Source organism: Meleagris gallopavo, chromosome 30, assembly GCF_905368555.1.
Source record: "Meleagris gallopavo chromosome 30, MGAL_WU_HG_1.1, whole genome shotgun sequence".
NCBI lineage: Eukaryota > Metazoa > Chordata > Aves > Galliformes > Phasianidae > Meleagris > Meleagris gallopavo.
The window spans coordinates 1083422-1104703 of record NC_139433.1 but is presented as its reverse complement, the minus strand read 5'-3'; the positions used below and the strand labels follow the sequence as shown (position 1 = coordinate 1104703).

At 61.5% G+C, this 21282-nt stretch overlaps 1 protein-coding gene across 11 annotated transcripts in view; it reads left to right on the top strand.

The window, feature by feature from the left end:
• Positions 1-19499, top strand: part of NFIC (nuclear factor I C) — a 40359-nt gene extending 20860 nt beyond the window's left edge. For 4 of the 11 annotated variants that reach the window (XM_085212035.1, XM_085212034.1, XM_085212032.1 and 1 more), the window contains exons 3-11: positions 7420-7491; positions 7759-7833; positions 7931-8054; positions 8769-8893; positions 11105-11230; positions 11344-11528; positions 13337-13496; positions 14420-14505; positions 18296-19499. In XM_085212035.1, the coding sequence (XP_085068161.1) occupies positions 7420-7491; positions 7759-7833; positions 7931-8054; positions 8769-8893; positions 11105-11230; positions 11344-11528; positions 13337-13496; positions 14420-14505; positions 18296-18313 (971 nt within the window). In that variant the 3' untranslated portion in view covers positions 18314-19499. The remainder of the gene's footprint in view (positions 1-7419; positions 7492-7758; positions 7834-7930; positions 8055-8768; positions 8894-11104; positions 11231-11343; positions 11529-13336; positions 13497-14419; positions 14506-18295) is intronic. The other 7 variants (XM_085212030.1, XM_085212033.1, XM_085212037.1 and 4 more) reach the window with 7 other exon arrangements.
• The last annotated feature ends 1783 nt before the right edge of the window (positions 19500-21282 follow it).

Below are 21282 nucleotides of genomic sequence, written 5' to 3'. Positions count from 1 at the left end.
GATTGTGCCAGGACCTTCGAAGCATTACAGAGAGATTCCTCCCTACAGCAGCAGTCTGGGCAGGGGGGGAGGGGGGGGAGAAGCAGGGGGGTGCTCCCAGCCCTGCATCTCCATCACCCTCATCCCTGCATCTCCGTTATCACTATCCCTGCATCCCCATCCCAGTGTCCCATTGCTGCATCCCCACCCCGACATCTCCAGTGCCTCCATCTCGGCACCCACGTGCCAGTGTCCCTGTCCCTACCCCCACCCCTTCACCCCCACCCCTTCTCCCCCATTGGCACGTCCCAGTGCCCCCCTCCCTACATCCCCACCCCCACATCCCCACAACTCTCTGACCGCTGGGTGGGGGCATAGGAGCAGCACAACCCCCTCTCCCTGCACTTCTGGGGTGCTCTGGGTGTGGGGGTTGGGGACCCCGCAGCCACATCCCCATCTCTGCCCCGCTGCGATCTTCCCCCAGCAGTGTCCTTTGGCTGAGCCCAGCGGGGCGAACAGATGGGTCCGGGGGGGTGGTGTGCAGGCATCGAGCCCTGCGGTGGCACCGTGCTCCCCTTGGCACACCGCCGTGCCCCCCCTACCCCCCCCCGGGCCTGGCAGCCCCTTATCTCCCATCCCCAGCCCGGCGTGAGGCAGATGGCACCAATCTGCTGGGGACGCCGTGCCAGGGCGCCCGGCCGAGCGCGCCCGCTGCCTGTGCCAGGGGGGGCCGTGCCAGATGGATGGGGCATCACCGCCAGCATGCCTGCAAATATTTATGGGGAGGGTGGGAGGGGGGCTGGAGAGATGGATGGGGCGCGCAGCATTCAGGCCCTGCGTCTCACTGGGGGCTCGTGGGCAGAGGGTTGGATGAACCCCCACCCCACCCAGCACTGTCCTGGCAGCCACGGATTTGGGGCTTGGGGGGCCTGGAGATGGGCAGAGCCATGAGGGCAATAGGGCAGGACCCCCCTCTCCCCCTCCCCACTGCCCCCCAGCGCCGCGCAGTGATATCAGCCATCGGAGAATCTCTGCGGGGTGGGTTCCTGGTGTGTGTTGGACACAGGGGTGGGATGGAGGAGTGTGTAGGGTGTATGGGGGGGTGTCCTGGACCCAGGAGCTCTGTCCCATGCGGTGCCACCACCCCGAGGCGCCCCTATAAGCAGGAGCAACGCTGCAGCTCCTCTGCCCCCCTCCCCAGTGCTGTTGGCACACAGAGCTCTGCAGATCGATGCCGACCTTGGGAGGTCAGGGCTTCCCCGGCCATCCCGCAGTGCCCGCATCTCCTCACATCCCCTTGTCCCCATGGATTCCGGAACATCCCCAGCTCAGCATCACTCCTGCCACGAGCTGCCCCGTGCTCAGCACCCAGCACCCAACAGGACATCCCCGAGGCGCAGGGTGGGCGCAGGGTGGGCGCAGGGTGGGCGCAGGGTGGGCGCAGGGTGGGCTCAGGGCTTCTCCCCACCGCCCGATGAATAAAAGATGAGCGCTGCGTCTCGCCAGCACCTGCCACCCCCCCGCCACCCGCCGTCCCCCCACAATGCCAAGTGCTCTGCCCTCCCCAGGGCCGCCGTTGCCATCCTGGCTGCAGTCCCGGCTCCGTGCCGCGTTGGCGGGGACAGCTGGGGTGGCAGATGCCAATGGCTGCAGGCACGGGGAGGGGGCAGGCACCGCTGAGCCCCCCGTGCCCGGCTGGCACCGACAGCTGGGGCCGCGTCCCCGACAGCCCCATAGGGATGTTCCCACAGTGCCGTGGGGGGTAGGGCCTGGGGGGGTTGTGAACGGTGGGGTGCTGTGGGGGTGGCGAGGGGCTGTGCCGTGCCGTGGGGCTGTGCTGTGCTATGGGGCTGTGCTGTGGGGCTGTGCTGTAGGGTTGTGCCGTGCTGTGGGGCTGTGCTGTAGGGTTGTGCCGTGCTGTGGGGCTGTGCTGTAGGGTTGTGCCGTGCTGTGGGGCTGTGCTGTAGGGTTGTGCCGTGCTGTGGGGTTGTGCTGTAGGGTTGTGTAGTAGGGTTGTGTTGTAGGGTTGTGTTGTAGGGTTGTGCTGTGGGGTTGTGCTGTAGGGTTGTGCTGTAGGGTTGTGTTGTAGGGTTGTGTTGTAGGGTTGTGCTGTAGGGTTGTGCTGTGGGGTTGTGCTGTAGGGTTGTGTTGTAGGGTTGTGCTGTAGGGTTGTGTTGTAGGGTTGTGTTGTAGGGTTGTGTTGTAGGGTTGTGCTGTAGGGTTGTGCTGTAGGGTTGTGCTGTAGGGTTGTGTTGTAGGGTTGTGTTGTAGGGTTGTGCTGTAGGGTTGTGTTGTAGGGTTGTGCTGTAGGGTTGTGTTGTAGGGTTGTGTTGTAGGGTTGTGTTGTAGGGTTGTGCTGTAGGGTTGTGTTGTAGGGTTGTGTTGTAGGGTTGTGCTGTAGGGTTGTGCTGTAGGGTTGTGCTGTAGGGTTGTGCTGTAGGGTTGTGTTGTAGGGTTGTGTTGTAGGGTTGTGTTGTAGGGTTGTGTTGTAGGGTTGTGCTGTAGGGTTGTGCTGTAGGGTTGTGCTGTAGGGTTGTGCTGTAGGGTTGTGTTGTAGGGTTGTGCTGTAGGGTTGTGTTGTAGGGTTGTGCTGTGAGGGTTGTGCTGTAGGGTTGTGCTGTAGGGTTGTGTTGTAGGGTTGTGCTGTGCCGTAGCTCAGTGCCTATCACTGCCGTCCTCCTTCCTGCCCCCCATCCTTCCCTCCTCCCATTTCATTCTTTTTTTCTTTTTTCTTTCTTTTCTTTCCTCTTTCTTTCCTTTTCCTTTTCTTTCCTTCTTTCCTTTTCTTTACATTCTCTTTTTCTTCCTTTCTTTTTTTCTTTCTTTTTCTTTTTTCTTTATCCTTTTTTCTTTTTCCTTCTCTTTTTCTTTCTTTTTCTTTTCTTTTTCTTATCCTTTTTTCTTCCATTCCCTTTTCTTCCTTTCCCTTTTTCCTTTTCTTTTTCTTATCCTTTTTCTTTTCCATTCCTTTTTCTTGTACTTTTCTTTCTCTTTTTCTTTCTCTTTTTTCTCTTTTTCTTTCTCTTTTTTCTTTCTCTTTTTCTTTCTCTTTCTTCTCTTTTTCTTTTTTTCTTTTTCTTTCTCTTTCCCTTTTTCTTTTTTTCTTTTATTTTCATGCTTTTCTTTCTCTTTCCCTTTCCCCCTTTTTCTTTCATTTTCATATTTTTCCTTCTCTTTCCTTCTCCTCTCCCTCTTATTCCCCTTTCCTCCTTTCTCCTTTCACCTTCCCTTTCCCTTTCTTCCTCCCCCCATTTTCTCTCCACTTCTTCCCCTTCCCCCCCTCCCCATCCCACATCCCAGGGCCTCCTGCCAGCATCTCGGTGCACACACATCTCCCCGTCCCCTGGAAAAACTCACAGGGCCCCATCGCTTCCTTAGGAGGGGGGTCACCCCATCCCCTGCTAACGAGCAGGGGCCAACATCACCGACCGCCCCTCCCGTCCCTTTGTCCCCTGCCATCTGTCCCGGCTCTGGCGGCAGCCCAGCTCTATGTTGGGGGGGGGCTCCGTTCCCCCCGCGCCGCCGCCGCCGTCTCCGCTCTCTCGGGGTCGGCCGAGGACAGCAGCAGCAGCGGCTCAGAGCTCACAGCCCGCCTGGGCCAGCTGGCTGCAACCAGCAAACGTGGCAGCAGCCACCTCCAAGCAGCCGGCAGCCCCCGTTCAGTTGGGTGCGGATTTAGAGGGGGGGGCTGAGAGCTGGCAAACTCACCGCAGTGGGAATGGGGGGCCTTGGGGCTGGGGGGGCTCAGGGGTAGCCAGGCTGAGCCGGGCTTTGGTCTGCTGGGATGTTACATGGGGGGTTGTGCAAGCAGGACAGGGCTGGGGTCTGTGTGGGGGTATGGATATGGGGGTCTGTATGTGGGGGTCTGTGTGTGGGGGTCTGGATATGGGGGTCTGTATGTGGGGGTCTGTGTGTGGGGGTCTGTGTGGGGAGGTCTGTATGTGGGGGTATGGATATGGGGGTCTGTATGTGGGGGTCTGTGTGTGGGGGTCTGTGTGTGGGGGTCTGGACATGGGGGGTCTGTGTGTGGGGGTCTGTATGTGGGGGTCTGTGTGTGGGGGTCTGTGTGTGGGGATTTCTGTATGGGGATTTCTGTATGGGGCAGTGGGGAGAGCTGTGCTAATGGGGTGGTGGGGGGGGGATCCCACATCGCACCCCACAGCCCCACAGCTCAGCTTCCCATGGCTGGTCGCTCTGACGGTCCTATGATGGGGGGTTGAGGGGCTGCACGGCCATAGAGGGAGGGACCGGGGGGGTTGGGATTGTTAACCCTGGGGAAACAGAGACACAGAGACCCCTACGGCCCCCCCCCACACCAAGCATCTCCCCCCACACTGCTGCCAGTAACGCCGTGCCCTGTTACCGTCAGCACTCGGGCACACAGCCAGGGCTCTCCTCAGCCCTGGGGGAGCCCGACCGGCAGGGACCCCCCCCCGGGGACAGCCCCAATTGGGGTGGTGAGGCCCCAGCGGGGACTGCTGGGGGTTGAGGGGGGGGAGTGGGGCCGTTCCCAAGCGGCGGTGCCATGGGGTGGGGGCACCCTGCCAACCCGGGGAGGCCATAATTCAATGGGTGGCACAGTGCCAGGCTGCCAGCGCGCCCGGGCAGCCCCTATCAGCCCCCCCTGCCTTCCCCCCCCCCTCCCCGAGCACACACTTTGCTATTTTTAAGAGCTATCGACCTGTTTGGGCACCCAGACTCAGCGCAGCGCTGGGGGGGGGGGGAACGCTGGCACTTAACCCCATGCCCTACACGTCCCGTGTCCCCCCCCCCAGTTCCTGCTTGCAGACCCCCCCCAGCAAAAGGAAAAAAACGTGATGAAAGGGGCGTGTGGGGGGGTTCCCAACAGCAACACTGCTTACGGGGTGCAGCTCTTTGGGGTGCCCGCACCTCCCCTTTGTACCTGAGCTCAATGCTGGCTACGGGGACCCCCCCGAGCCCCTTTAGGTGGTGTGGGGGGGTCGGGGGGGGGAAGGCACGCCATTTTAGTGAGCGTTGGCCGGCCGCAGGCAGCCGTCACATGGCGGTGAGCACAGAGCTTGGCCGGCCGCTGCGGCGCGGCGAGGCAGCCAGAAATGTGCTGGCACACACAGCCCCGGGCTGCCGGGGGGGCCCCAGCCCCGTAACGGGGCTCCTGATGGGGGTGGGAGAACCTGAGAGATGGGAGAATTGGAGATAGGAGGGCACGGGGGTGTGCCTGGGGGGGGGGCGGTGGGTTGGGGTACCCCAACGGGGGATGAAGGGATGGGTGAGTGAAGGACTCGTGGGGGTTCAGAGGAGTGAGGGGGGGATGTAGGGTGCACGTGGGGATGCGGGTGGTGATTTTGGGGGGTGGGGCGTCTTGGGGTGACCTCAGGAAGGTCTTTTGTGAGAGAAGAACCGTTTGGGGTGACCAGTGAGGTTTTTTAGGGGAGCATCGTGGGGTGACCAAAGGTCTACGGTGTTATTTTGGGAGGTGGAAGAGCCATTTGGGACATGTTGGGGTGACCAGAGGGCCTTCGGGGGTTTCTGGGGTGATGGAAGAGCTGTGTTGGCCATCTTGGATTGACCATTGAAGTGTTCCGGGGGGGAGAAGAGCAATTCGGGACATCTTGGGGGTGACCGAAGGGCTATGGATGATATTTTGGGGGATGGAAGAGCCATCTGGGGCATCTTGGGATGACCCAAAGGGCTGTGGGTGATATTCTAGGGGGTGGAAGATCCATTTGGGGCATCTTGAGGCGACCAAAGAGCTAGAGGAGATATTTGGAGCGATGGAAGGGCTGCGTTGGTCATTTTGGTTTGACCAATGAAGTATTTTTGGGGGCAGAAGAATCATTTGGGGCACCTTGGAGTGGCCAGAGGGCTGTGGGAGGTGCTTTGGAGGTTGGAAGAGCCATTTGGGGCATCTTGAGTTGACCAAAGAGCCATGGGAGGTATCTGGAGCGTGGAAGAGCCATTTGAATCGTAGAATGGCTTGCGCTGAAAAGGACCACAGTGATCATCTAGTTTCATTTTGGGATGACCAGAGGGCTGCGGGTGGTATTTTGGGGGGTGTAAGAGCCATTGGGGCATCTTGAGGTGACCAAAGAGCTGGAGGAGGTATCTGGGGCAATGAAGGTGCTGTGTTGTCCGTCTTGGGGTGACCAGTGAAGTATTTTGGGAGGGAGAAGAACCATTTGAGATAACCACCGGAGATATCTGGGGAGTGGAAGTGCTATTTGGGACGTCTTGGGATGACCATAGGGCCACGCGGTCATCCTTGTGTCGTGGTGCAGCCGAGAGGCTGTGAGGAGCATCCTGGTGTCATGGTGGGATGGAGGGACCACGGGAGATACCTTGGGGTGACCACAGGGCCTTGGGGTCATCCTTGTGAGGGGAGCAAAGGTCCATTTGTGGTGTGGTGGTGCAACAGAGGGGAGCGCGAGGGGCAGCGTCCGGCGAGCACAGACGATGCCGAGGTGCGAGCAAAGGGTGACGGAGGTGGGAAGAGCCACGTCGGGACCTTGGGGTGACCCAAGAGCCCACGGGATGTGGGGTGAGGCGCTGGGGGGAGCGGCGCTGCAGCACTGAGCCCGGAGCTGCTCACCACCATCCCACACTTGGCCGTGCTCCATCTCTAACCACATCCAGAGCCGCACCGCGTCGGCGCTGCGCCGCAAAGGGGGGCTGCATCCAGCGTCGGGCACGTGGGGATGGGGGTCCCACGTTCCAGATGATGATGGGGCACGCTTTGGTTTTCCAAATTAGGGGGGAAAAGGGGGGGAATGGGGAAAAAGCCAACGGTGCCGCGTTGAACGGAAGGGGGAATTTCTGCTCCCTAAAATGGCCGCTCCGGAGGAAGCGGAGTGGGGTGTTGGGTGGGATGGGGCACAAAATGGCTGTTGGGGGAGAAAAGGCGGGGGGGAGAAAAGAAAGGAAAGAATGAAACGTTGAAGGAAAAAAAGAAAAATAATAATAATAATAAAAGAAATGGAGAAAAGAAAGCGGCGGGCGGGCGGCGGTGTTGTGGCTGCGCTGTTTGGATTGTCTCAGCCTTTTCCTGGCATCAGGCAGCACTGCTGACGGCCAAAGGGGTGGGAGAAGGAGGAGGGAGGGGGGGGAAATGAAAAAAAGAATAAAAATAATAAAGATGGGTGAATGCTTGGAGGGCTCCGCAGGGCCCGGGATGCGCCGTGTGCCGGGGTCGGGAGGAAGGATGCTCCCATGGCTGCTGAGCTCAGCGTCTGCTGTGTATTTTTAGCTGAGGGCCAAGCGGGGATGTCGGCGGGGAGGTGGCCGTGTCACAGCCCCGGAGGGATGGGGAGCGTCTGCGTAAGGCCGTCCCCAGCCCTGCCGCCGTGTGAGGAGCCCCGGGGGTCCCCGTGAGCAGGGATGTGCCGCTTTGGTTGTGGGTTACAGCCTTTGGGGATGGCCGTGCCTCAGTTTCCCCACCTCTCAATCCCTTTTTCCCTCTCCCAGACTCCGAGCAGAGCAGCAGTCCCCGGACGGGCATCGCCTCGGACCAGGAGGACACCAAGCCCAACACGCTGGGTAAGAGGGGACGCAGTGGGGACACCACGTGGGGTGCCAGCACCCTGGTCTGTGGGGCATTTGGGGACACGGTGGGAACGCGTCACCCTGCTCTACGGGGCGAGCATCCCATAGCAGCTTAGCAGCTGGCGGGGCCCTTGGGTGCAGCACGGCCACACGTGGAAGGGGTGGGGGACAGGGCTCTGCTCCTTCTGGGCGCACAGGAGGAGATGTGGGTGCACAGGGCATCGTGGGACCCCCACTCATGCTCTCTCCTTCCAACCACAGACTCCACAGACTTCCAGGAAAGCTTCGTCACCTCGGGGGTGTTCAGTGTCACCGAGCTCATCCAGGTGTCCCGAAGTGAGTGCCATCCCAGAGCCCCTTCTCCAGCGCCCACCCTACCGGTGCCGCCCTGGGGTGTCGCTGTGCCCTTACCGATGTCATCCTCTCCCCACAGCGCCGGTGGTGACGGGCACGGGCCCAAATTTCTCCCTGGGGGAGCTGCAGGGCCACCTGGCCTACGACCTGAACCCCTCCAGCACGGGCATGAGGAGGACGTTGCCCAGCACCTCCTCCAGCGGGTGGGTGCCGCCGGGCGACGCGGGGGCGATGCCGGGACCGGTCCAGGCACGGCTGTGTGGGATGGCATGGGCACGTCGGGTCCTGCCGTGTGCTGCCAGGCTGCCTGCACTGCGGGGTGGGTGGGGGGAAGCTGGGGGAGTGGGCTGCTGCACTGCTGCTGTGGTACCGTGCATCCATTTGGGTACCCCGGCACGGTTCGGGTACCCCGGCACATTTTGGGTACCCCGATACGGTCTTGGCAACGTGGTTCTGAAACCTGGCGCAGCTTTGGCTTCCCAGAATAGTTTCAGCACTCTGGTGTGGGCTTGGCAGCCCAGTATTGGGTTTTGCACCCCACGACCATTTCTTGCACCCCATCATGGTGTCGGCACCCCACTGTGGTTTCTTCACCCCGGTGCTGTGTCAGCATGCGGCCACAGGTTTGCATCCCAACGCAGTTTTGCACCCCAGTGTGGTTTCCCCCCCCCCGCTGCTGGGGTCGGCACCCCAGGATGGGTTTTGCACTGCAGTGTGTTCACACCCTACCAGATTTTAGCCCCCCTGCTGCAGGGCTCTGGGTGCGTCCCCGTGGGCACAGCACATCCCAGCGTCACCACGGGGCTGGGGACCGTGGCAGGATGGGGTCCTTGTGGCTGCCTCCCTTGGGGTCGCCCCACTGATATCACAGCAGCCCCGTAGCGTGGCAGGGGACGCTGACCTTTGGCTGTTCTCAGGAGCAAACGGCACAAGTCTGGCTCCATGGAGGATGACATCGACACGAGCCCCGGCGGCGAGTATTACACCTCGTCCAACTCACCCACGAGTAGCAGCCGCAACTGGACAGAGGACATGGAAGGGGGTACGTGTGGGGCTGCCCCCTGTGGGGCTGCCGTGGGGCGCAGCGGGTCGGGGGTTCCCTGCAGGGGCTGTGGTGTTCCTATAGGGCAGCGAAGGAGCTCTGTGTTGGTGCAGTGCTATGGGGCCCCTGGGTCAGAGGTGCTGCCAGTCCCACATTGAGACACAGACCCTCTATAGGTGCCGTGGGGCTGCTATACGACCCCCCCAGTTAGACAGATACCCTCCATCGGTGCCATGGGGTTGCTGTAGGGCCCCCCATAGGTGCCGTGGGTTTGTTACAGGACCCCCCATTTCCTATAGGATCCTTCCCATTTAGACACAGACCCCCAATAGGTGCTATGGGGTTACCTTGGGACCCCCCCATTTAGGCACACGCTCCCTATAGAGCCACCCCACAGCAGCCTCTCCCAGCCCCACAGCTGCCGTTTGCACTGCGGACAGATTTCTTTCTTGCTTTGCTTTTTTTTTTCCTTTTTTTTTTTTTTCCTTTCCTGTCTAGACAGCCCCAATTAGCTGTTCATTAAGAAAAAGGGGGGGCTGGGGTGGGTTGGGCTAATTAAAGCGATGCTGCGGGGCTGGCACGGCGGCTCCCACGCCCTGGGGCACCTTATGGGCAGCTGAGCCCCCCCTGCTTTCATCTCCCCCCCATCCCATCCCACACCCCAACGGTAGGATGGGATCCACACCCCGTGGACCCCATCCCACAGCTGTGGGGTGCCAGGGGAGCAGGGCAGGGGGCACAGAGCCCATGAGGAAGATGAATGGGATTTTGTGTGCGGTGGGAGAAAAACCCTTCCCAATGGGGTTTTCATTCCAGAGTGGTGTTGTCCTCTTGGTGATGTTCTCAAGTTCTTGGGGTCTGTTCCCCAATGCCTGCTGTAGGTCGCCGTGCTGCCCCACCACAAGCTTGGCTGCCCTAAATGTGGGGTCAACCCCACAGCGGCCCCCAGACCCCATATGGTCAGGGCACTGTGTGCTCCATGTCCAGAGAACTGTGCCCCATATGGACTGTGCCCTATGAGGAGCAGGGACTGTGCCCAACATGTGCCAGGCTCTGTGCCCCATATAGACCAGGCTCTGTGCCCCATATGGGCTGGAGATTGTGCCCTATATAGGCCAGGGCTTGTGACCCAAAGAGGGCTGGGACTGGGCCCCATACAGAAGATGGCCTGTGCCCTATATGGCCCTTTAACTGTTCCCCACGTATGCCAGGCACTGAGCCCCATATATACCAGGGAATGTGCCAAATATTGGTCAGGGATTGCACCCCATAAGGGCTGAGGACTGTGCCCTATATGGACCAGGGACTGTGCCCCATATGGGCTGGAAATGATGCCCTATATAAAGCAGGAACTGTGCCTCCGTATGAGCCAGGGTCTGTGCCCCATAAGGGCTGAGGACTGTGCCCTATATGGACCAGGGACGCTGCTCCATATGGGCTGGGAATGGTGCCGTATATGAGCCAGGATCTGTGCCCCATATGAGCCAGGCTCTGTGCCCTATACAAACCAGACTCTGTGCCCCACATGTGCCACACCGTGCCCCCAGGCCGAGGCCGTGTCATGAGGCCATGGAGGGGGCAGGAGGAGGTTGGCAGTGGGCTGATCCCGTTGCGGAGGGGGGGGCAGCAGGACGTGCTCAGCGTGGTGGGCTTTACAGCAATCCTGTACTGGATGTTCCGGGAAATCCTCCTAACGCAGCGACTCAGACGGCACTAAACCCATTAGCAGCACCAGGGCCAAATGGCCACGGCTAAAGCTGGGGGGGATTAACCCACCCACCCCCACGGTTCAGGAAGCCAGCAGTGAGCCCCCACGTCCTGCCCCACATCGGGGCTCTGTGGGTGCCCACGGCGCCGGGGGGGGGGGGTGTGAGCACCCAGGATGCGCGTGCACGGACACACTCGTGCACACTCACGTGCACGGCAGCGTGCTGGTGCACATACGCGGCACGCTCAGGCACACGCAGGTCGTGCACACACACTCGTGCTGCTGCACATCCACTTGCACACACAGGTGCCCAGATGCACACACAGCGTCGCACACCCGCACAGATCTTTGCGCAGCACGCACGCAAAGGTGCACAAGTGCACAACGCGGCTGCGTGCAGCTGCTGCAAACAAACGAGGTTTGCACACGCAGCCCCCCCATAGCACCCATCGCCGTGGGGCGCTCGCCCCCTAACACCACCAACCCCCCCCCCGGCCCCACAGGCATCTCCCCCAACGTGAAGACAGAGATGGACAAATCGCCCTTCAACAGCCCCTCGCCGCAGGACTCCTCACCCCGCCTGAGCAGCTTCACGCAGCACCACCGTCCCGTCATCGCGGTGCACAGCGGTGAGCCGGGGGTGTGGGGTGAAACGGGACCCCCGTGGGGTGACGCGGGACCCCCGTGGGCTCTCGGTGACGCCGTCCCCTCCCTTCACCCCTCGTCCCTGTTCCGCCCGCAGGTATCGCTCGCAGCCCGCATCCTTCATCCACGCTGCATTTCCCCACCACCTCCATTCTCCCCCAGACGGCCTCCACCTACTTCCCACACACGGCCATCCGGTACCCGCCTCATCTCAACCCGCAGGACCCACTGAAAGATCTCGTCTCGCTGGCCTGCGACCCGTCCAACCAGCAGCCCGGACCGGTAAGGCTCCCACATCCCAGCACCGGTCCCACAGCAGGGACACGGCCACCCCAGGGGGACGCAGCCATCCCGTGGGGACGGGGTACCCAAGAACCATTATCATCCCCATGACCGTGGGGATTTGTGGTGTCGCCGCATGGGGATGTGGGGTGTGATGCAGTGGGGTGTGACGTATTGGGGTGTGACGTATTGGGGTGTGATGTATTGGGGTGTGATGTATTGGGGTGTGACGTATTGGGGTGTGATGTATTGGGGTGCGATGCGGTGGGGACGTGGGGTGTGAGGTGGTGAGGTTCTCCGTGGGGTGCCGGCACCCGGCGCTTGGGGTTTTGTGGCCCCAAACGAGCCTTGGCATTGGTTTGGTGCAGAAATGGAGTTGGCGCTTTGGTGGTTGGTGATGAGGTTGCGGGGCTGAGCCGTCACGTGGAGAGGGGGTGGGTTGTTGGGGGGTGGGCTGTGGGTGTGAGCGTCTGCAGAGAGGCACCGTCCTGGAGCTCACCGCGCCCCGTCGGTCCGTGCGCCCATGCAGCAGTTGGGGACCCGTCGGCCCGCGCCGCATCCTGCTGGGGGGGTCCTGGGGGTGGGGGGGGTCCTGGGGGTGGGGGGGTCCTGCTGTGCGCCCGTCCCTGCCCCCTGCGCATCCAGCATGCCGTGCACTGAGCACCCTCTGCACAAACGGCTCCCCGTGCACCCAGCATGCCTCAAACCCAGCGTCCTCTGTGCTCCCAGTGCACCCATCACCTCCACGCCCCGCACTGTGTACACCCAGCACAGCACCCAGCCCCCAGCCCACGCATTCGGCGACCCCTGCAATGGTGCTCAGGTGTAGCCAAGCACCTTGAGCTGTGTGCCACGTGCATCTGTGTGCCATGCATCCAGCCTCCTGTGCACCCCATGCACCGTGCACACAGCGTGCCTTTCACCTGGCACTGTGAGCATCCCCTGCACCCCTCACCCTGTGCACCCAGTGCTCCGTGCACCCAGCACCTCGTGCACCCCACTCTCCCATCGCCCTGCGTACCCAACACTCTGTGCATCCTATGCACTGTGCACCCAGCACCCCATGCACTCCTCGTTCTGTGCACTCTGTGCATGCAGCAGCCCATGTATCCCATTCTCCCATCACCCCATGCCCTCTGTGCACCCAGCGCTCTGTGCACCATGAACCCAACACCCCCGTGCTCCATGCATCACTCACGCTGTGCACCCAGCACCCCGTGCACCATGCAGCCTGCACCCCATGCACCCCATGCACCCAGCACCCCGTGCACCATGCACCCAACACCCCATGCGCCCTGTGCACCCTGTGCACCATGCAGACAGCACCCCATGCACGCCATGCACCCAGCACCCCAGACACCCTGTGCACCCTGTGCACCATGCACCCAGCAGCTCAGGCACTCCATGCACCCAGCTCCCCGCACCCCAGGCACCGGATGCACCCCACGCACCCAGCTCCCTGCACCACGCTCCCTTTGCACTGACACCAGTGGTGACCTCCATCCCTGCAGCAGCCCGCAAGACCTGCGTACCACAGCTCCGGCACCAAACACGGAGGGTCCTGGGGACCCCCTGCTCAGCCCCTCCAGGGTCTGGCACCACTGCGGGGGGCACAGCCGCCCCTCCCATGCGGGGTCGGGCCGGATCGAGGCTGGCACTGTGATCCCCCCACCCTGCGACCCCCAGGTGGGGTCTCATCGGTTCCGTCAGCTCTGAGACCCAGCAAACTCGTGCCACCGAGGGCCGCGCCGCCCTCCCTAATGCCTCTGTGCTGTTTTTTGTGTTCTGTGTCTGTGTTGTGTCCCCAGTTAAATGGAAGTGGTCAAGTGAAAGTGCCCAGCCACTACCTGCCCACGCAGATGCTGGCACCGCCACCTCCCCCCGGCATGCCCCGCTTGGCCGTCTCTCCTGACACCAAATCAGCCACGACAACTTCGGAGGGAGGGACGACCTCACCGACGTCACCCAGTAAGCACCCCCGCGGCGCCCGCCCACCCGCCGGCCCCCCCAACCTCCTCCGGGACGCGTGCCACGAGTTTGCCAGGTCTCGGGCAGGGCGACCAAGGGCGCACGGCGCCCCGTTCTTCCCACCCCCTGGGGGGGTGTGGGGCTCCAGGTTGGTCCCTTGGACCGGCAGGAGCCTCGTGGCCCCCCCTGGGAGGCCGGCGGAGCAGGACAAGGCGGCGGAGCCGTGAGCCCAGGCTGGGCCTCTCCGTGCCTCGGTTTCCCCAGCGGTGCTGCGGGGACGGCGCGGCGCTGGGCTCGGGGGGGGCCCATATAGCAGGGTCCCCACCGGCTGCGGGGTGATGCTGGAGCGGGAAGGCTGGCCAAGCCCCCCCCCGGATGTCAGCACTGTGCTTCATTAGCGGTGGCGGCTAACGAGCTCAGCCCCCTGTGCTCTGTTCCTGGGGATTTCAATCTGTGGGGCTGCGGGGGTTTCGGGAGCGCTGTGGCGGTGGGGAATGTCCCCGTGTCACTGCACCACGGGGACACCACCAGCAGCCCGTGGGCCGCTGTCCCCAGGTGCCAACAGCCGGAGCGTGGGTGCTGAGTGTTGGTGGCATTAACGTTTTGTGGTGGGATGTGACGAGGGGACAGCGCGTGGCCTGAGATCAGTCACGGCCTCAGGGAGGGGGCTGGGCAGTGCCAGTCCCCCCCAGGCACGGCTGGCTGTCCCGAGGGGGCACAGAGCCCGCTGTCACCACCTCCGTGGGGTCCCGTTGCCGGACCCCATCCCATGGTGGGCGCTGCGTGGCACCGCGCCGAACGGCCGAGCCCTGGGGCTGGGAACATCACCCAGCTCCGGGTGCCTGGGATGCCCATCCCTGCAGCGGGGGGTTGATGGCATTGGCACCCACAGCGCCGTTAATCAGCTCTCGTTTGTTCCCCAGCCTACTCTGCACCAGGCACGCCCCCTGCGAACCGTTCCTTCGTGGGATTAGGACCAAGGGATCCTGGGAGTATCTATCAGGCACAGGTGAGATGGGGCGGGTGCTGGGGGGACCCTCCTGCCCTCGCCCTGTGTGGCATCAGTGTGAGCGTCGCCGCCGTGGGCACCGTGCTGCGGCAGTGCTGCAGTGGGCATTGCTGCCGTGGTGGTGTGACCGTGGGCACTGCAACAGGGGGCATTGCAATCCTGGGCATCACTGCCGTGGTGCTGCAGCTGTGGGCATTGCAACAGTGGGCATTGCAACCATAGTGCTGCTACAGTGGGCATTGCAGCTGTGGGCACTGCAATAGTTGGACATCACTGCCGTGGCGTTGCAGCTGTGGGCATTGCTGCCGTGGTGCTGCAACAATGAGCAATGCAGCTGTGGGCACTGCAGCAGTGAGCATTGCCGCTGTGGTGGTGCTGCAGCTGTAGGCATTGCAGCTGTGGCATCACTGCCATGGTGCTGCAAACATGGGCATTGCAACTGTGGTACTGCAACTGTGGGCATTGCAGCTGTGGGCACTGCAATAGTTGGACATCACTGCCATGGCGTTGCAGCTGTGGGCATTGCTGCCGTGGTGCTGCAACAGTGGGCAATGCAGCCGTGGGCACTGCAGCAGTGAGCATTGCTGCCGTGGTGCTGCAACAATGAGCGTAGCAGCTGTGGGCATTGCAGCAGTGAGCATTGCTGCTGTGGTGCTGCAGCTGTAGGCATTGCAGCTGTGGCATCACTGCCATGATGGTGCAAACATGGGCATTGCAACTGTGGTGCTGCAGCTGTGGGCATTGCAGCTGTGGACATTGCAATAGTGGGCATCACTGCCATGGTGCTGCAACCGTGGGCATTGCAGCTGTGGACATTGCAACCATGGCACTGCAACCGTGGGCATTGCAGCTGTAGGCATTGCGATAGTGGATATTACTGCTGTGGTGCTGCAACCGTGGGCATTGCAATAGTGGTACTGCAACCGTGGGCATTGCAGCTGTGGGCATTGCAATAGTGGGCATCACTGCTGTGGTGCTGCAGCTGTGAACGCCGCTGCTGTAGTGCTGCAACTGTAAGCATTGCAGCAGCGGGCATTGCTGCTGTGAGCGTTGCAACTTGTAGCATTGATGCCATGGCATTGCAACCGTGGTGTCGCTGCCGTGGGCATCGCCACCGTGCTCTTGCAAACGTGGCATTGGCACCATGGGCATCGTGGTGTCACCACGGCACCACTGCCTCAGGCACTGCAGCTGTGGCATTGCCACGGAGGGCATTGCTGCTGTGGCACTGCCAGCACGTTGTTACTGCTTCGGGCATCGCCGTGGTGGGCTGCGCTGCCAGGCTGTGGGCACTGCAGCCGTGGGGATTTGTGCTGTGGGCGTCGCCGCCGTCCGACCGCCGCCGTGGGCATCGCCAGCACCGTGAGCATTGTCACCCTTGTCGCTGCAGCGTCCCCAGCGTGGGCACAGCGATAGCAGGGGGTCTCCAGGTGACCCCCCATGGCCACGTCCCCCATCCCACTGCTATGGAGCCACGGCCCCGTGGAATCGCCGGGCACAGGGACACCCCCACACCACGTCCTGAGCAACGTGCCACCCCCAGCGGGTCCTCTGCAGTGCCTCTGGGTGTCCCCATAGCTGGGTGTGAGATTGGGGGGGGGGGGGGGGACACGTTGGGGAGCGGGGAGCGGCTGAGACCCGGCGCGCTTGGTTCATGTGTGGAGGGGCCAGGAAGGGTTAAAGGGAAACGGAGGCCCCCGAGCTGTCTCGTTGCCAACGGAAACCAGACATGAGGTCATCGGGGATGAACTTGGACTTGGGGAGGCTGGAGACAATGGGAGAGCAGTGGGGGGCCCCCCCGCCCCACCACCCCTGAGCTGGGGACGGCGCTGTCCCCAAGGGGAGAACCCTGGGGGTGTCACCGCAGCGCCCTGGGGGGTGAAGCCATGCCCAAAATCGCCGTGGGGGGGTGGGGAGGTGGGGTACAGTGGCCCCAAAATGGGGATTTGCTCGGTGGGGTGGCACTGGTGGGGACAGTGTGGGGTGGTGGGGACCCGTCTTGCTGCTGGCAGAAGGGAAAGCTGGGCAGGGGATGTGGGGACATGGAGGGGCACAGTGATGCGGGGACATGGGGACATGGAAGGACACAGTGACAGAGGGGCATGGTGACATGGAGGGGCACAGAGATATGGTGACATGGAGGGGCACAGAGATATGGGGACGTGGAGGGGTACAGTGACATGGTGACATAGAGGGGGACAGTGATGTGGGGACTTGGGGACATGGGAATGTGGATGAGCACAGTGACATGGGGACGTGGTGACATGCAGGGGCACAGAGATGTGGGGATGTAGGTGGTCAGAGTGATGTGGGGATTTGGGGACGTGGGGACATCGAGGAGCACGGTGACATAAGGGCATGGAGACATGGAGGGGCCCGGTCACACGGGGACACAGTGACATGGAGGGGTACATAAATATGGGGACTTGGGGACATGGGGATGTTGAGCACAGTGACATGGGGGTGTGGGGACATGGAGGGGCACAGTGACATGGGGATGTGAAGGGGCACAGCGATGTGAGGTCTTGGGGACATGGAGATGTGGATGAGCACAGTGACGAGGACATGAAGGGGCACAGTGATGCAGGGACATGGAGGGACTTGCAGGGGCACAGAGATATAGGGACTTGGGGTCATGCAGATGTGGATGAGCACAGTGACATGGGGACATGGAGACATGGAGGGCTGCAGTGACTTGAGGACGTGGAGGGGTGGAGTGACATGGTGACATGGAGGGGGCACGGTGATGTGGGGACTGGGGGACACGGAGGGGCACACAGTGACATGGGGCACAGTGTCATGGGGGTGTGAAGGTGGCACGGTGACATGGGGACATGGGGGGGCACAGTGACATGGGGACATGGTGGCACGGAGGGGGCATGCTGTCATGGTGGCATGGAGGGGGCACAGTGACTTGGGGACATGGTGACATGGAGGGGGCATGGTGACATGGGGACATGGAGGGGGCACAGTGACATGGGGACATCGTGGCATGGAGGGGCACAGTGACATGGTGACATGGAGGGGGCACGGTGACATGGGGACATGGAGGGGGCACAGTGACATGGGGACATGGTGACATGGGGCACAGTGACATGGGGACATGGAGGGGGCACAGTGACATGGGGACATGGTGACATGGGGCACGGTGACATGGGGACATGGAGGGGGCACAGTGACATGGGGACATGGGGCACGAAGGGGGCATGGTGACATGGGGACATGGTAACATGGAGGGGGCACAGTGACATAGGGACATGGAGGGGGCATGGTGACATGGGGACATGGTGACATGGAGGGGGCATGGCGACATGGGGACATGGTGACATGGAGCACAGTGACATGGGGACATGGAGGGGGCATGGTGACATGGGGACATGGTGACATGGAGCACAGTGACATGGGGACATGGAGGGGGCAGGGTGACATGGGGACATGGTGACATGGGGCACGGTGACATGGTGACATGGAGGGGGCAGGGTGACATGGGGACATGGTGACATGGAGCACAGTGACATGGGGACATGGAGGGGGCAGGGTGACATGGGGACATGGTGACATGGAGCACAGTGACATGGGGACATGGTGGCACGGCATGGGAGCACCTGGATGTGCAGCACCCCCAGCACAGCTGGTTGCAGGCTGCCAGCACAGCGGGGCCAGCAGCACAGGGGCCATGAGATGTGGCCCAGTGACACCGGCTCAGGGTGTCCATCCCCCCCCCGCCTCCCCACGGGGAAAGCAAGGCCTGGGGCTGCAGCACTAACGCCGCCTCTCCTTCTCTCTGCAGTCCTGGTACCTGGGATAGCGCGGCCGTGCCACCCTTCGCTCCCTTCTCCTCTGCTTTAGGCACCCTGAGAGGACCCCCCCCCGGCGCAGAGCCCCCGGCGGACAGCGTGCATTTACCACCACCACCATCATGACAACGACGACGACAACGGCGACGACGACGATGATGATGATGATGACAAAGCCAACAAAAAAAAAAAAAAAAAAAAAAAAAAAAAAAAAAACACAAAACCCATCCCATTCCGGACGGAAACGAGAAGAGGGAAAGGAAAGAAGGTTGGAACTTTTTTTTTTTTTTTTTTTTTTTTTTTTTGGAAAAGGATTTAAAAAAAAAAAAAACACAACAAAAAAAAAAAAAGGAAAAAAAAAAAAAAAAGCCGACAGCAACCCAAACCGACAAAACGACGAGGAAAAAAAAACAAAAACAAACAAAAAAAAACACACAAAAAAGTGAAAAACGGACAAAAAAATAACCCTGCAAGGACCTTTAGGCCCCCTCACCCCCCCTCACCCCCCACCCCCAGCCTGGCGACGAGGCTGAGACCCGACGCAGCTCGTGACGGCGGTGGCCCCGCAGGGCTGCGTGTGTGCGGTGCTGGGACTCATTCATTCATGCCTCTACGTGAGTAGAAATGAACAAACCCCCCCCCAGCCCCCCCCAACCCCCATCCCTACCCACCCCTGCGCCCCCCGGGTGCCGTGGGGCGGTGATTTGGGGGACGTGGCTGCGCTCTTCCATTGCGCCGTGGGGACACTGTGATGTGGGGACGTGGGGATGCGGTGACGCCGTGATGTGGGGACAGGGGGACGTGGGGACACGTTGGCAGCGTGATGTGGGGCCGTGCTGGCACAGCAAGGCGGTGCTGTGGTCTTGCAGAGGGGGGACGCGGGGGGGGGGGAGGGGGGCGCAGATGGGGACGCGCATGGGGACACGCGGTGGCACCACGCTGCCCGTGGGGACGTGGGGTGGGGACCCTCCTGGTGCTGTCCCCACAGTGGGGGGGGGGGGGGTGACACGGCTCAGTTGTTGCTCTGCGTTGTCCCCACGTGTCCCCGTGTGCCCGAGCTATGCATTCCTGTGGACGGGTACCGTGTGGACTCGCAATGAGAAAGGGAGGGTTCAGATTGTGTTGCACATTTTGTAGGAAATGCACTTTTAAAAGAGGGAAAGCTGAAAAAAAAAAAAAAAAAAAAAAAAAGAAAAATCACAAAAGAGGAGGAGGAGGAGGAGGAGGAGGAGGAAGAGCAGACGGAGCCCAGCACTGGTTTTGCTGGGGTGGATGGTTTGGGATTTTTGGGTGTTTTTGTTTTTTGTTTTTTTTTTTAATTGCAAATACGATGGAGGAAAGGAGGAGAGCGAAGGCACTGCAGAGCCCCCCCGGACCCCCCCACCCTCCCCACCCCCCATTGCTTCAAGTGCCTCAATCCCCCATGGTGGGGCTGGGAGATGACAAAGCCCCTGCACCGGGCACTGCTGCACCTGCACCGAGCATTGCACAGCTGCACCGAGCATTGCACAGCTGCACCGAGCGTTGCAGAGCTGCACCGAGCATTGCACAGCTGCACCGAGCGTTGCAGAGCTGCACCAAGCATTGCAGAATGTCTCCAAGCATTGCACAGCCGCACCGAGCATTGCAGAGTGTCACCGAGCATTGTACAGCTGCACCGAGCACTGCAGAGCTGCACCAAGCATTGCACAGCTGCATTGAGTGTTGCAGAGCTGCACCGGGCATTGGAGAGTGTCTCCAAGCATTGCACAGCTGCACTGAGCGTTGCAGAGCAGCACTGCGCATTGCACACTGGTGCAACCTCACACCAACTTTGGAGCACTGCACGTCGCTGCAGGCCGGCGCTGAGCGCTGCCCACATGAGTGGAGCATCGGTTTTCCAGCACTGGAGCATCGCAAACCTGCACCAGAGAGCTGCACATCTGCCTCCGAGCAAACAGAGCATTACGCAGCTGAGCACCAGAGCGTTGCACACCAGTGCTGTGCATCGCACGCCGGCACCGGAGCATCGCTGTGCTTGCAACTGGCTGCAGCATCGCACACCGGCACCGGAGCATCTCTTGCTGGTAGTGGAGCATTGCAAACCAACACGCAGGCATCGCTTGCTGGCACCAAAGCATCCCATATTGACCCGAGAGCGCTGCACTCCAGCGCCGGAGCTTTGCAAACTGACAGCAGAGCATTGCAGAGCGGCGGCAGCGCGTTGCACGCTGACACCGGAGCACTGCGCTCCAGCACCAGAGCATTGCAGGCTGACGTCAGAGCATTGAAACGCTGGCCCCAGAGCGTTGCAGGCTGACCCCGGAGCATTGCACCGGCACACGTGAAGACCCAGAGGTGTCCCTGAGCCGTGGAGGGAATCTCTGTGCCCACGCGGAGGTCGTGGGGGCCGTGCCACCCCATGGGCAGTGCCTTAGAGCAGAGGGACCCGACACGTGGCCCCCATGGATGAGGAGGAGGAGGAGGACAGCGAAGGCCCCCAAGGGACAGCGTCGTGTCCCCAAGCCGCCGCCACCACCACCGCCCTGGATGTCATTGTCACAGTGGGGCACTGTGCTCCTGGAGCCAACCCGCGGGACCCTTGGACTCCAGAGATCCCACAGACCCCATATGGACCCCATATGGACCCCACAGACACTATGGACCCCATGGACTCCAGAGATCCTACGGACCCTGCAGACCCTGCAGACCGCATGGACTCCATGGATCCCCATTGATCCCGGAGACCCCATGGACCCCACAGACCCCACAGATGCCATGGAACCCATGGACCCCATAGACTTCACAGCCTCCAGAAACCCCCATTGATCCCACAGACCCTATGGATCTCAGAGACTCCACAGACGCCAAGGATCCAAAGACCCCATGGACTCCATGAACCTCATGGACCCCACAGACCCCTCAGACCCCACAGGCCCCATAGACTCCACGCACCTCACAGATCCCATGGACCCCTCAGACTCCATGGACCCCACAGACC